The 17,435-nt window shown below is 47.7% G+C and overlaps 1 protein-coding gene across 8 annotated transcripts in view; it reads right to left on the bottom strand.

Annotated features, from left to right (window-relative positions):
* Positions 1 to 17,435, bottom strand: part of LOC141075712 (PC-esterase domain-containing protein 1A-like) — a 173,952-nt gene that overhangs the window by 21,821 nt on the left and 134,696 nt on the right. For 6 of the 8 annotated variants that reach the window (XM_073562854.1, XM_073562858.1, XM_073562856.1 and 3 more), the window contains one exon: positions 7,298 to 7,399. The exons of the other annotated variants lie outside the window; for them this stretch is intronic. In XM_073562854.1, coding sequence (XP_073418955.1) covers positions 7,298 to 7,399 — 102 coding nt within the window. The remainder of the gene's footprint in view (positions 1 to 7,297; positions 7,400 to 17,435) is intronic. 8 annotated transcript variants of the gene reach the window in all.

Genomic DNA, 17,435 nt, shown 5'->3' with positions numbered 1-17,435 from the left:
TTTCTGTGGTCCTGTTTGTGCCTCGCACATTAACTCTTCGCTGAGCCGCTGTCGTCCCTCTCGGACTAATTGTTCTCATTGTTACGTGAGATTTGTTATAAATCGTCTGTTTCTGTCTGCCTCATGTATCCTATGAATAAGTGTCGCTGGAGGCGCGAAGCGCGTGAGGAATCTGAGGATTCAGGTTTAATGTAATTTTAATGTTCCAGAAATAAAGCATTATGCACACCGGGCAATGTGCTGCCGAGAACAATGGCTGATAGATCACTCCATCCACATATATATCAGCAGCACGAGTCCTGTGTACACAGGGCGATGTGCTGCCGAGAACAATGGCTGATAGATCACTCTGTCCACATATATATCATCAGCAGCACGAGTCCTGTGTACACCGGGCAATGTACTGCCGAGACCAAAGGCTGATAGATCACTCCGTCCACATATATATCATCAGCACAGCAGCACGAGTCCTGTGCACACCGGGCAATGTGCTGCCGAGAACAAAGGCTGATAGATCACTCCGTCCACATATATATCATCAGCACAGCAGCACGAGTCCTGTGCACACCGGGCAATGTACTGCCGAGAACAATGGCTGATAGATCACTCCATGTACATATATATCACCAGCACGAGTCCTGTGAACACTGGGCAATATGCTGCTGAGAACAATGGCTGATAGATCACTCCATCCACATATATATCATCACCAGTAGAAGTCCTGGATACACAGGGAGATGTGCTGCCGAGAACAATGGCTGATAGATCACTCCATCCACATATATATCATCACCAGTAAAAGTCCTGGGTACACAGGGAGATGTGCTGCCGAGAACAATGGCTGATAGATCACTCCATCCACATATATATCGTCACCAGTAGAAGTCCTGGGTACACAGGGAGATAGGCTGCCGAGAACAATGGCTGATAGATCACTCCATCCACATATATATCATCACCAGTACAAGTCCTGTGAACACTGGGCAATGTGCTGCCGAGAACAAAGGCTGATAGATCACTCCGTCCACATATATATCATCAGCACAGCAGCACGAGTCCTGTGCACACCGGGCAATGTACTGCCGAGAACAATGGCTGATAGATCACTCCATGTACATATATATCACCAGCACGAGTCCTGTGAACACTGGGCAATATGCTGCTGAGAACAATGGCTGATAGATCACTCCATCCACATATATATCATCACCAGTAGAAGTCCTGGATACACAGGGAGATGTGCTGCCGAGAACAATGGCTGATAGATCACTCCATCCACATATATATCATCACCAGTAAAAGTCCTGGGTACACAGGGAGATGTGCTGCCGAGAACAATGGCTGATAGATCACTCCATCCACATATATATCGTCACCAGTAGAAGTCCTGGGTACACAGGGAGATAGGCTGCCGAGAACAATGGCTGATAGATCACTCCATCCACATATATATCATCACCAGTACAAGTCCTGTGAACACCGGGCAATGTACTGCCGAGAACAATGGCTGATAGATCACTCCATGTACATATATATCACCAGCACGAGTCCTGTGAACACTGGGCAATATGCTGCTGAGAACAATGGCTGATAGATCACTCCATCCACATATATATCATCACCAGTAGAAGTCCTGGATACACAGGGAGATGTGCTGCCGAGAACAATGGCTGATAGATCACTCCATCCACATATATATCATCACCAGTAGAAGTCCTGGGTACACAGGGAGATGTGCTGCCGAGAACAATGGCTGATAGATCACTCCATCCACATATATATCGTCACCAGTAGAAGTCCTGGGTACACAGGGAGATAGGCTGCCGAGAACAATGGCTGATAGATCACTCCATCCACACATATATCATCACCAGCACGAGTCCTGTGAACACTGGGCAATGTGCTGCCGAGAACAATGGCTGATAGCTCACTCCATCCACCTATATATCATCACCAGTACAAGTCCTGGGAACACAGGGCGATGTGCTGCCGAGAACAATGGCTGATAGATCACTCCATCCACATATATATCATCACCAGTACAAGTCCTGGGTACACAGGGAGATGTGCTGCCGAGAACAATGGCTGATAGATCACTCCATCCACATATATATCATCACCAGTACAAGTCCTGGGTACACAGGGAGATAGGCTGCCGAGAACAATGGCTGATAGATCACTCCATCCACATATATATCATCACCAGTACAAGTCCTGTGAACACTGGGCAATGTGCTGCCGAGAACAATGGCTGATAGATCACTCCATCCACATATATATCATCACCAGCACGAGTCCTGTGTACACCGGGAGATGTGCTGCCGAGAACAATGGCTGATAGATCACTCCATCCACATATATATCTGTCACGTCTCCATCAGATTTGGGGCCTGCTGTTCCGGTCGCAGCCACTAGGAGGCGCCGGACCGCCACTTCGCCGTCAGACTCGGGGACGGCTGTTCCTGCCTCGGCCACTGGGAGGCGCCGTGGTTCTATTACGTCACCGTCAGACTCGGGGCCTATGGTCCCAGCTTTAGCCACTAGGAGGCGCCGGTCTGTCATAACACCGTTGGATTCGAGGCCTGCTGTTCCGGTCACAGCCACTAGGAGGCGCCGGACCGCCACTTCACCGTCAGACTCGGGGATGGCTGTTCTTGCCTCGGCCACTGGGAGGCGCCGTGGACCACCCGTGAGTTATGGTGGTGACAGAGAAGTGGCTCCTGCTCAGGCATCTGGTGGGTGCAGGCTCCGCCCCTCTGTCAGTCATCAGGGGGTTACTGCATCACCGTCTGGCCTGGTCCTGGGGGCGGCCCTAATGACATCACTAGTCCAGGAACCTGTGAGGGATGACCTGATCCCTCAAATACCTTGGGACTGCTCTTGCAGGCCGCCGGATATATTCTTGGTTCCCCTGCTTGTTACTTAGTGATTGACTTCTGTTTGACTCTGACCTCAGCCTGGATTTCTGACCCCTCTTTTGCCTGACGATTCTGTACTTCTGCTACTCTCCTGGTTTGTGACCTTGGCCTGGATATTCTGACTCTGCTACTTCCTAACGATTCTGCACCTCTGCCGCCCTCCTGGTTTTTGACTCTGACCTTGGCCTGAATTTGACTCTGTTATTGCCTGCCGTTTTTGTACTTCACTCTGGCGACCGTCCTGCTCTGGCCGCTTCTCATATTCAGACAGCGCCTCCTGGGCTCTGTTGTAAATCCAGATCCCTGTATAGGGGTAAAGGGTATCAGTGTTTCTCGGGGTGTTGCCTGGCTGCAGCCCAGAACCGCAGACGGACGTTACAATATCATCACCAGCACGAGTCCTGTGTACACCGGGCAATGTGCTGCCGAGAACAATGGCTGATAGATCACTCCATCCACCTATATATCATCAGCAGCACGAGTCCTCTGTACACCGGGCGATGCGCTGCTAAGAACAATGGCTGATAGATCACTCCATCCACATATATATCACCAGCACGAGTCCTGGTACACCGGGCGATGTGCTGCAGAGAACAATGGCTGAGAGATCGCTCCATCCACCTATATATCATCACCAGCACGAGTCCTATGTACACCGGGCGATGTGCTGCCGAGAACAAAGGCTGATAGATCACTCCATCCACATATATATCATCACCAGCACGAGTCCTGTGTACACCGGGCGATGTGCTGCAGAGAACAATGGCTGATAGATCACTCCATCCACCTATATATCATCACCAGCACGAGTCCTGTGTACACCGGGCGATGTGCTGCCGAGAACAAAGGCTGATAGATCACTCCATCCACATATATATCATCACCAGCACGAGTCCTGTGTACACCGGGCAATGTGCTGCTGAGAACAATGGCTGAGAGATCGCTCCATCCACCTATATATCACCAGCACGAGTCCTGTGTACACCGGGCAATGTGCTGCCTAGAACAAAGGCTGATAGATCACTCCATCCACCTATATATTACCAGCACGAGTTCTGTGTACACCGGGCAATGTGCTGCTGAGAACAATGGCTGATAGATCACTCCATCCACCTATATATTACCAGCACGAGTCCTGTGTACACCGGGCAATGTGCTGCCGAGAACAATGGCTGATAGATCGCTCCATCCACCTATATATCACCAGCACGAGTCTTGTGTACACCGGGCAATGTGCTGCTGAGAACAATGGCTGATAGATCACTCCATCCACCTATATATCACCAGCACGAGTCCTGTGTACACCGGGCAATGTGCTGCCTAGAACAAAGGCTGATAGATCACTCAATCCACCTATATATCACCAGCACGAGTCCTATGTACACCGGGCAATGTGCTGCCGAGAACAATGGCTGATAGATCGCTCCATCCACCTATATATCACCAGCACGAGTCTTGTGTACACCGGGCAATGTGCTGCTGAGAACAATGGCTGATAGATCACTCCATCCACCTATATATCACCAGCACGAGTCCTGTGTACACCGGGCGATGTGCTGCCGAGAACAATGGCTGATAGATCACTCCATCCAACCATATATCAACAGTACGAGTCCTGGGTACACAGGGAGATGTGCTGCTGAGAACAAAGGCTGAAAGATCACTCCATCCACCTATATATCATCAGCAGCACGAGTCCTGTGTACACCGGGCAATATGCTGCTGAGAACAATGGCTGATAGATCACTCCATCCACATATATATCACCAGCACGAGTCCTGTATACACCGGGCGATGTGCTGCCGAGAACAATGGCTGATAGATCACTCCATCCACCTATATATCATCAGCAGCACAAGTGCTGTGTACACAGGGAGATGTGCTGCCAAGAACAATGGCTGATAGATCACTCCATCCACATTTATATCACCAGCACGAGTCCTGTATACACCGGGCGATGTTCTGCCGAGAACAATCGCTGATAGATCACTCCATCCACATATATATCACCAGCACGAGTCCTGTATACACCGGGCGATGTGCTGCCGAGAACAATGGCTGATAGATCACTCCATCCAACCATATATCACCAGTACGAGTCCTGGGTACACCGGGCAATGTGCTGCTGAGAACAAAGGCTGATAGATCACTCCATCCACCTATATATCATCAGCAGCACAAGTGCTGTGTACACAGGGAGATGTGCTGCCCAGAACAATGGCTGATAGATCACTCCATCCACATTTATATCACCAGCACGAGTCCTGTATACTCCGGGCGATGTTCTGCCGAGAACAATGGCTGATAGATCACTCCATCCACATATATATCACCAGCACGAGTCCTGTATACACCGGGCGATGTGCTGCCGAGAACAATGGCTGATAGATCACTCCATCCAACCATATATCACCAGTACGAGTCCTGGGTACAATGGGCAATGTGCTGCTGAGAACAATGGCTGATAGATCACTCCATCCACATATATATCACCAGCACGAGTCTTGTGCACACCGGGCGATGTGCTGCTGAGAACAATGGCTGATAGATCACTCCATCCACCTATATATCATCAGCAGCACAAGTGCTGTGTACACAGGGAGATGTGCTGCCGAGAACAATGGCTGATAGATCACTCCATCCACATTTATATCACCAGCACGAGTCCTGTATACACCGGGCGAAGTTCTGCCGAGAACAATGGCTGATAGATCACTCCATCCACATATATATCACCAGCACGAGTCCTGTATACACCGGGCGATGTGCTGCCGAGAACAATGGCTGATAGATCACTCCATCCAACCATATATCACCAGTACGAGTCCTGGGTACACCGGGCAATGTGCTGCTGAGAACAAAGGCTGATAGATCACTCCATCCACATATATATCACCAGCACGAGTCCTGTGTACACCGTGCGATGTGCTGCCGACAACAAAGGCTGATAGATCACTCCATCCACATATATATCACCAGCACGAGTCCTGTATACACCGTGCGATGTGCTGCCGAGAACAATGGCTGATAGATCACTCTATCCACATATATATCACCAGCACAAGTCCTTTGTACACCGGGCAATGTGCTGCTGAGAACAATGGCTGATAGATCACTCCATCCACATATATATCACCAGCACGAGTCCGGTATACAACGGGCGATGTGCTGCCGAGAACAATGGCTGATAGATCACTCCATCCACATAAATATCACCAGCACGAGTCGTGTGCACACCGGGCAATGTGCTGCTGAGAACAATGGCTAATAGATCACTCCATCCACATATATATCACCAGCACGAGTCCGGTATACAACGGGCGATGTGCTGCCGAGAACAATGGCTGATAGATCACTCCATCCACATATATATCACCAGCACGAGTCCTGTGTACACCGGGCGATGTGCTGCCAAGAACAATGGCTGATAGATCACTCTATCCACATATATATCACCAGCACGAGTCCTGTGTACACCGGGCGATGTGCTGCCAAGAACAATGGCTGATAGATCACTCCATCCACCTATATATCACCAGCACGAGTCCTGTGTACACCGGGAGATGTGCTGCTGAGAACAATGGCTGATAGATCACTCCATCCACATATACAGTATATCACCAGCACGAGTCCTGTGTACACCGGGAGATGTGCTGCTGAGAACAATGGCTGATAGATCACTCCATCCACCTATATATCACCAGCACGAGTCCTGTGTACACCGGGAGATGTGCTGCTGAGATCACCAGCATAGACAATCCAATCACCCAAGGAATCAGCGAATTGTTCACTTGTTGAGTGATTGCCAACATGTTTACACCCAGAAATGATGGTCTGTGCTGCCCGTGGTTACAGGGGTGAATGTCACACACTGTATGTTACACCCCTCATATAAACACACACTGTATGTCACACACTTTGTATGATTGTAGTTTGCCTTCTGATATTTTCAGCCCCACCACGATGTGATCTCCATGCTTTCTCTATCTAGCAGTGCACTGATGTTCACGCTGTGATCTCAGGTAGAATATTGGACTTTCCTCCGACATCTGACAGCTCCTTGGCCGGCTGCTCACTGTTTGCTCTTCTCCATGTTTGCTCGTTTTGTGCTCGGCCTTTTTATTATTCCGTTTTCTTTTTGGATATTCTTGTATCTGATAACCGTCATTCTGCTTCAGACCAAATCATTACATCAGCTTATACAGTGGACTGGGATAAATATAAACGTGATATTCTCTGTATCTGCTCCGGAGTGCCGAGTCCTTTGTTTTGACATTTGGGGTGGATTCCTAGTTGAGTGCCCGCTTACCAGGAGGCTGCATTGCCGCGCACCTTCATGCTCTGTGGAAGAGAAACGGCGCAATGCACTGGCCTCTTACCCGGGCCGCAGCGCTCTCGCTCTTGGTTTGGGGGGTACAGCATGGGATGGGGGTCGTTTTCCAGTGGGAACCGGTGAGGAGGTGTGGGCAGAAGAGGAGAACCTGAAACACAGGAGAGAGAGCAGATGACGTCAGATGTTGCAGAGCCCACCGCGTCTACACTAGTATACTGTCATCAGAACATACGTGTGGCCCTGGGTGTCATGGAGGGCTATGTATTAGGTGGATAAAACTCCCAGATCACTGGACACCTGGCAGCTTCTCCGCAGACAGACAGTCTACAGGGAGACCTAATCTCTGCTCCTCACTGGCCCAGAGGTGATAACATTTGCTGGGGGAGATTATCGCCCCAGGGGTAGACTGGACATCTCCAGGCCAAACCACGGACAGCACATGGCAATAGAACTGCAATATTTCCACGTCATACTTCTAATATCTGTATATCAATACCATCCACGGAGCTATGTAGCATGGGGGGACAGAATCTCTGCTGGGGGTTCATGCACCAGGACTGTCCACCTTGGTAAGTCACGCTTGGTGTCTGGGATGGTGATATGGCGGCATGTTATTCCACTAGGAGCAGCCTTATACCATCTCATCCAGAAGACCTCATTGTCACATTCCAAATGTACAGCGCCAATTGTAGATCCGTCCAAATGTCTGCGGTGATCCGGAAACAATCACTCCCATTCTAATGGACAGAGCCTTCTCTGCCTCTTTTTTGTGCTGTTGTCGCCTTTTTGTTATTTCATATTTTTGTGCATCTGTGATCAAAAACGGAGCCAAGAATCCCACCATCAGGCCTGTGTTACTTGTTTCCCAAAGAAAAAGGTGGCTCAGTGGGTACCACTGATATACATGTATATATACCCACACCCTATCATATATAAAGTGAGTACAGAAAGTATTCAGACCCCTTTACATTTTTCACTCTTTGTTTCGTTGCAGCCATTTGGTAAATTCAAAAAAACTCCATTTTTTCTCATTAATGTGCACTCTGCACCCCATCTAGACTGAAAAAAACAAATGTAGACATTTTTGTAAATTTATTAAAAAGGAAAAACTGAAATATCCCATGGTCATAAGTATTCAGCCCCTTTGCTCAGACACTCCTATGTAAGTCGCATGCTGTCCATTTCCTTGTGATCCTCCTTGAGATGGTTCTACTCCTTCATTGGGGTCCAGCTGTGTGTAATTACACTGATAGGACTTGATTTGTAAAGGCGCACACCTGTCTATATAAGACCTCACAGCTCACAGTGCATGTCACACCAAATGGGAATCATGAGGCCAAAGGAACTGGCTAAGGAGCTCAGAGACAGAATTGTAGCAAGGCACAGATCTGGCCAAGGTTACAGAAGAATTTCTGCAGTACTCAAGGTTCCTAAGAGCACAGTGGCCTCCATAATCCTTAAATGGAAGACGTTTGGGACAATCAGGAGTCTTCCTAGACCTGGCAGTCCAGCAACACTGAGAAATCGTGGGAGAAGAGCCTTGGTGAGAGAGGTAAAGAAGAACCCCAAGATCACTGTGGCTGAGCTCCACAGATGCAGTAGAGAGATGGGAGAAAGTTCCACAAAGTCACCTATCACTGCAGCCCTCCACCAGTCGGGCCTTTATGGCAGAGTGGCCCAACAGAAGCCTCTCCTCAGTGCCAGACATATGAAACCCGGCATAGAGTTTGCTAAAAAAAAACACATGAAGGACCCCCAGACTGTCAGAGACACCGCACTGCACTTCCTCATAGAGCCAGTGCGCGTGTCCTGAGTACAGAAGCTGTGCTAAAAGATACCTATGGAGAAGGGCAGCAGAGGTGACAATGCATGCTTCAGGCTAATGGTGTCAGGGTCCAGTCAGCGCTGGAAGGTAAAGAGGCATGGGACCTGCGGACACTGAAACTGAATAATCTGGCACGGGACCTATGGTCATGTGACTGCAAGGGGGCGGGGCTTAGCGTCCTGTTTACAGATATGACAGGACACCATACAACAACTCAGTGTCAGGCAGGGTGGATAAAAATCAATGTTTTTTTTTTAAAAAATCAAAAAAAAATCGGATTTTTTTGATTTAAATCGGATTTTTTTCAATAAACTGCTTTTTGAGGAAAATATTTTACCATCCAAAGGTTCTTCCATCATGAGATAAAGCTGAGTTGTTTAACTCAGTAGAATAAAGGCTGTATATGTGTAACATTCACAATGCCATGCTCTTCCAGAGGTTTCTGTAGGATTAGTGGGCAGTTTCTCTCCTATATTATCACAGACGCTCGCTTTACTTACGCAGTTCTCAAAACTGAATTTGACTCCGCAGAGCAGCCTCTTCTTCACGGCAAAAATGTTACAACATGAACAGAGTTGAGAAAAAGACCTTAATCCTATTGTTCTACAAACCTATGAATACAGAATCAACCCCTTCAGTGCCAAGTCCAAGAAGTTAGACAATATGTTTCTGATTGTTTGGAGTGGAATAGATCTGCACAACACAAGAAGAATGTGAATCTAAGTGTGAGGAGGAGGAAGGGCAAGCAGACAAGAAAATGAAAGTAAAACTTTGAGCACAATACTGCAGCATAGCCACAGACAGACAAGTCTGGATCTGTTTGTGTGTACGATCTGAGGTTTACTACGTTCTTTCCTTATAATGGCAGCAGGCCGTAAAAGAGACCCAGTTTGGGAATATTTTAATGAAGCTCCTTCGCCTATCGGTAAGGCAGGCATGCGTGCAAAATGCAAACGATGCAACAAAGAGATGCAAGGCCTGGTGGCGCGAATGAGGCAACATCATGAGAAATGCGGTGATGAAGATGACCAAAGAAACACTTCTGAACAGGCAGGATCTTCAGGTTGGTAAACATTTTTATTGAATCCTATTTCTAAAGACTGAACTGTCATGTGTGAGAAAAATTATATTTCTTATTATTACTGCATGTTACTGTCATTTGGTACAGTTATGAAGAAAAACAAATATTCCTTTTGGGGCAGGGGCAGTGATGTGTTGTGTACAATAAGCAGAAATTGTATAAACAATAAAATAACAGCATTGACTTTTTTTGTTTAGGGGAATTCATGGATTCTGGAAACTATCCACCTCCAAGATCACCATCATCCTGTTCTACAGTTTCAGAGTTATCCATCCAGGATAGTGCTTCATTAGCAGCAGCAGCATCATCAGACACCCACAGCCACATATCACCATCACCCAAAAGGAAGAAAAAACCTTTACCTCCTGGAACCACCATAGATAGGTTTGTGATAAGAACTAGCAGATTAGAAAAAGAGTTGATTGATGAAAAAATTGCCCAGTTTATTTATGCAACGAACTCTTCTTTCCGTCTGACTGAGAACCCACATTTCATTAATATGGTTCAGTCACTGAGACCAGGATACAGTCCACCCAGCAGAGCTGATGTTGCCGGGAAACTGCTGGATCAAGTGTATGACAGAGAAATGGAGCAATGTGCAACAGCTCTGGAGGGTAAAATTGTTAACCTAAGTATTGATGGGTGGAGTAATGTCCACAATGATCCTATTGTATGTGCTTGTATAACAACAGAAGAAGGTAAAGTCTTCCTTGCACAAACAACTGATACGTCAGGAAATGCACACACAGCAGAATACTTACAAGAAGTGGCAGTAAAAGCTATAACGACATGTGAACAAAAATTCAAATGTCTAGTACGCAGTTTGGTCACTGACAATGCTGCAAACGTATCCAAGATGAGAAAAGATTTAGAAGAGCAGGGAGGGAATACAAAGCTGCTAATAACATATGGTTGCAGTGCTCATTTGCTGCACCTCTTAGCCAAAGACTTAAGTGTTCCAGAAATAAAGGCTAATGTTGTTGAAATTGCTAAATACTTCCGTAATAATCATTTTGCTGCAGCAGCTCTGAAAAGGATGGGTGGAACCAAGCGAACGCTCCCACAAGATGTTAGATGGAACTCTGTGGTGGACTGTTTTGAGCAGTATATCAAAAACTGGCCTATTCTGATGACACTTTGTGAAGAAAATCGAGATAAAATAGATGGCACTGTCACGGCCAAAATCCTCAACATTGGGCTTAAGAGAAATGTTGAACATATGCTGAGCTTCCTGAAACCCATCTCTCAAGCTTTAAACAAAATACAGAAAAATAGCTGTTTTATTGCGGATGCTGTTGAAATTTGGAAGGAACTGAGTGAACACTTAAAAACAGAACTACACATGGACAGAATTAAATTACAAGCAGTAAACAAACGAATGGGACAAGCACTGACTCCAGCTCATTTTTTGGCAAATATTGTCAATATCCAATATCAGGGTCAAAACCTAAGTGCTGAGGAAGAGGAGTTAGCTATGACATGGGTATCCAGCAATCATCCATCTTTAATGCCAACTATAATAAACTTCAGAGCTAAGGGGGAACCATTCAAGAAATATATGTTTGCTGAAGATATTTTAAGGAAGGTCACACCAGTAAACTGAGTAAACTGGTGGAAGTCACTTAAGCGCTTGGATTTAGAGACTGTTCAAGTAATGATTTCACTTTTAACAGCAGTAGCTTCTTCTGCAGGCGTTGAAAGAATATTCTCTTCCTTTGGACTCATTCATTCTAAATTGAGAAATCGGTTGGGACCCAATAAAGCAGGAAAGCTTGTTTTTCTTTTCCAGATTATGAATAGGAACAAAGAAGATGATGATGAAGATGACGACAAGTGAGCTACAGAGGACAGCAGGGACAGTAGTATTTAAGTTTTTCATGTGTCGGCTGGGCTGACAGTCTAAGTTTCTTAAAATATATATATATTTTGTTTAGCCAAATTAGTTAACAAACATGGATGTTTGTTTAAGCAAATAACTTATGCTGTAATGTTGTTATTGTTTCAGTTGAATAAATCTATTTAAATTGTTATTAAGGTCAGGATTATTTTTCTCCTTCCTAAGTACAACAGAACAGTGGTGTCCAAATATGAATGATTAACCCATTAAACTGGGGAGAAAAAAGTAATATAAAAAGTGATTCTAAAAATCTTCATCTACTTGCATGTTAAAGTAGCAAGAACTAGTTTAGGTAGAAACTTTGATTTAAATCACTGATTTAAATCAAGCCTTACTGACTAGTGATTTAACGTGATTTAAATCGTGATTTAAATCAGTTAGATTTAAATCAAATCCACCCTGGTGTCAGGCAAAACAGAGGTCACAGCAGTACGGGCAAACGAGGCACAGGAGGGATATACAGATGGGAGGTCAGACAAAGCCAAAGGTCATACACCAGAGGGCGACGTGGTACCAAGGGGACGAGCAGAGAGAAGTCGGGTCACAAGCAGAGAGTCATACACGAGAGGTAGCGCAGTACAAGAGGGGCAGGCAGAACTCGTAACAGGAACAGAACCAGATCACAACCGAACAAGCAAGCAAGATATCAGGCACAAGGCACACGTACGCACAAGGTCAACTAACTCAGCCGAGGGCAGGAGTATAACTGACACCGGACCCAGGTCCAGTGAGCACTAAATAGCCTCCTCCTGCCAGAGAGAGGCAGCACAATTAACCCATAGTCTAACCAGGACGGGTCACAGCAAAATCCCGTCCTGGATCATGACAGTACTCTCCTCTCAATGGGGGGCCACCGGACCCCAAGGTCTCTCAGGGTACTTGGCGTGAAATGCTCGGATCAACCGATCCGCATGAACTGATCGAGCAGGAACCCACGAGCGTTCCTCAGGACCGTAGCCCTTCCAATGTATCAGATACTGAAGGGCGCGACGGACCAACCTGGAGTCGACAATTCGTTCCACCTCGTACTCAGCCTGCCCATCTACCAAAACCGGTGTCGGGGAAGATGATGATCCCTCCCCACTGGACCTCACAGGTTTCAAAAGGGCCTTATGGAAAACATTAGGGATCCTTAGAGATGGCGGAAGACTCAACCGAAAAGCCACCGGGTTAACTGCTTCGGTAATTACATAGGGACCTATAAACTTGGGTCCAAGCTTCGCAGAGGGGACCTTGAGCCTTATATTTTTGGTGGATAACCATACCTTATCTCCGACCTGAAACACTGGACCCACGGATCGTTTTTTGTCCGCAAAAAATTTAAATTTGTCCTGGGCCTTCGTAATGTTATTCTGGACCTCCCGCCATACCTCCCCCAACCGCTGGATCGTCTCATCCGCCCCAGGACACCCAGAATTCAAGCGGGAAAATTCTCCAAAATGAGGATGAAACCCATAATTGCAAAAAAATGGAGATGTACCCGTAGACTGGTTAGTGCGGTTGTTAAATGCAAACTCAGCCAATGGTAACACAGAACACCAATCATCCTGTCGGGCTGAGGTCAAACAACGCAGAATTTGCTCCAGAGACTGATTGGTCCGCTCAGTCTGCCCATTAGTCTCTGGATGGTAGGCGGATGAAAAGGACAGACCGATACCCAACCTCCTACAAAAAGCTCTCCAAAATCTGGACACAAATTGCACTCCCCTATCAGACACCACATTCAGGGGCACCCCCATGCAACCGCACCACATGCTCAACGAACAATCTGGACAATGTTTCCGCATTAGGTAGAGCTGCCAAAGGTACAAAATGTGCCTGCTTACTAAGCCTGTCCACTACGACCCAGACCACGGTATTACCCTTGGAAGGGGGAAGGTTGGTGATGAAATCCATGGACAGATGAGTCCATGGTCTCTCAGGAATTGGCAGTGGTACCAATTCCCCGGCCGGCCGGTTATGGGGAGTTTTCGCACGGGCACAAACCTCACACGCAGACACATACTCCCCAACATCAGAGGCTAAAGAAGACCACCAGAATATTCTAGCAATGGCCTTCCGGGTCGCTGAGATCCCAGGATGTCCACCCAGAACTGAGTCATGGAACTCCTGGAGGACCTTGAGACGAAACTGAGCTGGCACAAAAAGTTTATCCACCGGCTTAGCTGGAGGTGCAAGAGCCTGGGCTTCTCGAATCTCCCATTCCAACACATTAGAAACCTCTGCCACCACCACCCCAGGCTGAAGAATGGAGGATGGAGGTTCCAGGGGGAGACCGGATCTAGACTGCGTGACAACGCATCAGCTCTGATATTCTTGGATCCTGGTCGAAAAGTGATCGAGAAGTTGAATCGGGAAAAAAAAAGTGACCATCTAGCCTGTCTGGGAGTCAACCTTTAGCTGACTCAATGTAAGCTAGGTTTTTGTGGTCCGTGATTACCGTTATAGGATGAACAGCCCCCTCCAAAAAATGCCTCCATTCTTCAAAAGCCAATTTTACGGCCAGAAGTTCCCGATTCCCCACATCATAGTTTCTCTCCGCAGGGGAGAACTTCTTTGAGAAAAAGGCGTAAGGTCTTAAATTGGTCAAAGTGGCGGGTCCATGGGACAATACCGCCCCCACCCCCACCTCTGAGGCGTCTACCTCAACAATAAATGGTTCAGAGGGGTCCGGTTGAATAAGAACCGGGGCCGACATGAAACATTTTTTCAAAAACTGAAATGCCGCTACCGCTGCGGTTGACCAATTCTTGATATCGGCCCCCTTTTGAGTCATGTCTGTGAGGGGTTTGACCACCTGTGAGAACCCCCTTATAAATTTCCGATAATAATTAGCGAACCCTAGGAAACGTTGCAGACCCTTCAAATCACACGGTTGAACCCACTCGAGAATGGCCTGCACCTTATTAGGATCCATCACACACACAGGTGAATGGAAGCAGAGAAAAAAAAAATGGTATGGGTCAGTTATAATGTCAGAGACACCGCACTGCACTTGCTCATAGAGCTAGTGCGTGTGTCCTGAGTACAGAAGCAGTGCTAAAAGATACCTGTGGAGAAGGGCAGCAGAGGTGACCATGCGTGCTTCAGGCTAATAGTGTCAGGGTCCAGTCAGCACTGGAAGGTAAAGAGGCATGGGACCTGCGAACACTGAAACTGAATAATCTGGCACGGGACCTATGGTCATGTGACTGCAAGGGGGTGGGGCTTAGCGTCCTGCTTTCAGATATGACAGGACACCACACAACAACTCAGTGTCAGGCAAAACGGAGGTCACAGCAGTACGGGCAAACGAGGCACAGGAGGGACAAACAGACAGGTAGTCAGACAAAGCCAAAGGTCATACACAAGAGGGCGACGTGGTACCAAGGGGACAAGCAGAGAGAAGTCGGGTCACAAGCAGAGAGTCATACACGAGAGGTAGCGCAGTACAAGAGGGGCAGGCAGAACTCGTAACAGGGACAGAACCAGATCACAACCAAACAAGCAAGCAAGATATCAGGCACACGTATACAAGAGGTCACTTAACTCAGCCGAGGGCAGGAGTATAACTGACACCGGACCCAGGTCCAGTGAGCACTAAATAGCCGCCCTCTGCCAGAGAGAGGCAGCACAATTAACCCATAGTCTAACCAGGACTCTAACCGGGTCACAGCGAAATCCCGTCCTGGATCATGACACAGACTATGAGAAATGAGATTTTCTGGTCTGATGAGACGAAGATAGAACTTTTTGGTGATAATTCCAAGCGATTTGTGTTGAGAAAACCAGGCACTGCTCATCACCAGCCCAATACAATCCCAACAGTGAAACATGGTGGTGGCAGCATAATGCTATGGGGGTGTTTTTCAGCTGCAGGGACAGGACGACTAGTTGCCATTGAAGGAAACAGGAGTGCGGCCAAGCACAGAGATATCCTGGTGATAACCTCTTCCAGAGTGCTCTGGATCTCAGACTTGGCCAAAGGTTCACCTTCCAACAAGACAGTGACCCTAAGCACACAGCTAAAATAACAAAGGAGTGGCTGCAGAACAACTCTGTGACCATTCCTGACTGGCCCAGCCAGAGCCCTGACCTAAACCCAATGGATCATCTCCGAAGAGACCTGAAAATGACTGTCCACCAACGTTCACCATCCAACCTGACGGAACTGGAGAGGATCTCCAAGGAAGAATGGCAGAGGATCCCCAAATCCAGGGGTGAAAAACTTGTGGCATCTTTCCCAAGAAGACTCATGGCTGTACTACCTCAAAAGGTGAGTCTACTCAGTACTGAGCAAAGGGGCTGAATACTTATGACCATGGGAGATTTCCGTTTTTCTTTTTTAATAAATTTGCAAAAATTTCTACATTTCTGTTTTTTTTCAGTCAAGATGGGGTGCAGAGTGTACATTAATGAGGAAAAATGAACAACCAGGAGACCTGTCAGGATGATGGTAGAGCTGTGTGCATTCTGGGTGACTCACCCAATATAGCAAGCCGGGGTCCCCTTTACATATCAGCTCCGACAGCAGTCTGAACCCTCAGCTCCAACCCGCAGTCACACTGACCGTAACTCCGACAGCAGTCTGAACCCTCAGCTCCGACCCGCAGTCAGGCTGACCATCACTCCAACAGTAGTCTGAACCCTCAGCTCCGACCCGCAGTCAGACTGACCATCACTCCGACAGTAGTCTGAACCCTCAGCTCCAACCCGCAGTCACACTGACCGTAACGCCGACAGCAGTCTGAACCCTCAGCTCCGACCCGCAGTCACACTGACCGTAACTCCGACAGTTGTCTGAACCCTCAGCTCCAACCCGCAGTCACACTGACCGTAACGCCGACAGCAGTCTGAACCCTCAGCTCCGACCCGCAGTCACACTGACCGTAACTCCAACAGCAGTCTGAACCCTCAGCTCTGACCCGCAGTCAGACTGACCGTTACTCCAACAGCAGTCTGAACCCTCAGCTCCGACCTGCAGTCAGACTGACCATAACTCCAACAGCAGTCTGAACCCTCAGCTCCGACCCGCAGTCAGACCAACCATAACTCCAACAGCAGTCTGAACCTTCAGCTCCGATCCCTGGGGAGGGACAGGAGTCCAGTGAGACGGTCCTTCAACTTCACCCCCTGATTCATTGAAAGCCAGGAGTTCATGGCCGCTTCACTTACTGATTGTTAGCACCACACCGGATCCCTGTTCTGACAGGCAGGGCCTCCGGTGTGTCACTTCACTCACCTGCGCTGCAGTCGGTTCTCCCCTTTCTCGTGCTCTTCATGCTCCCAGCAGAGCTTCCAGCCAGGCCTCTAGCCATATCCTTAGAGCACGTGCGCGCTCCCACCCTCTTAAAGTGCCAGCGCGTGCACTTGCTATTTCCTCCCCAGCCAATGTATATATT

The sequence above is a fragment of the Dendrobates tinctorius genome, unplaced genomic scaffold (assembly GCF_039654945.1).
Source record: "Dendrobates tinctorius isolate UK_male_01 unplaced genomic scaffold, ASM3965494v1 ptg000367l, whole genome shotgun sequence".
NCBI classification, from domain to species: Eukaryota; Metazoa; Chordata; class Amphibia; order Anura; family Dendrobatidae; genus Dendrobates; species Dendrobates tinctorius.
This window is presented reverse-complemented; position numbering and strand designations above follow the sequence as displayed.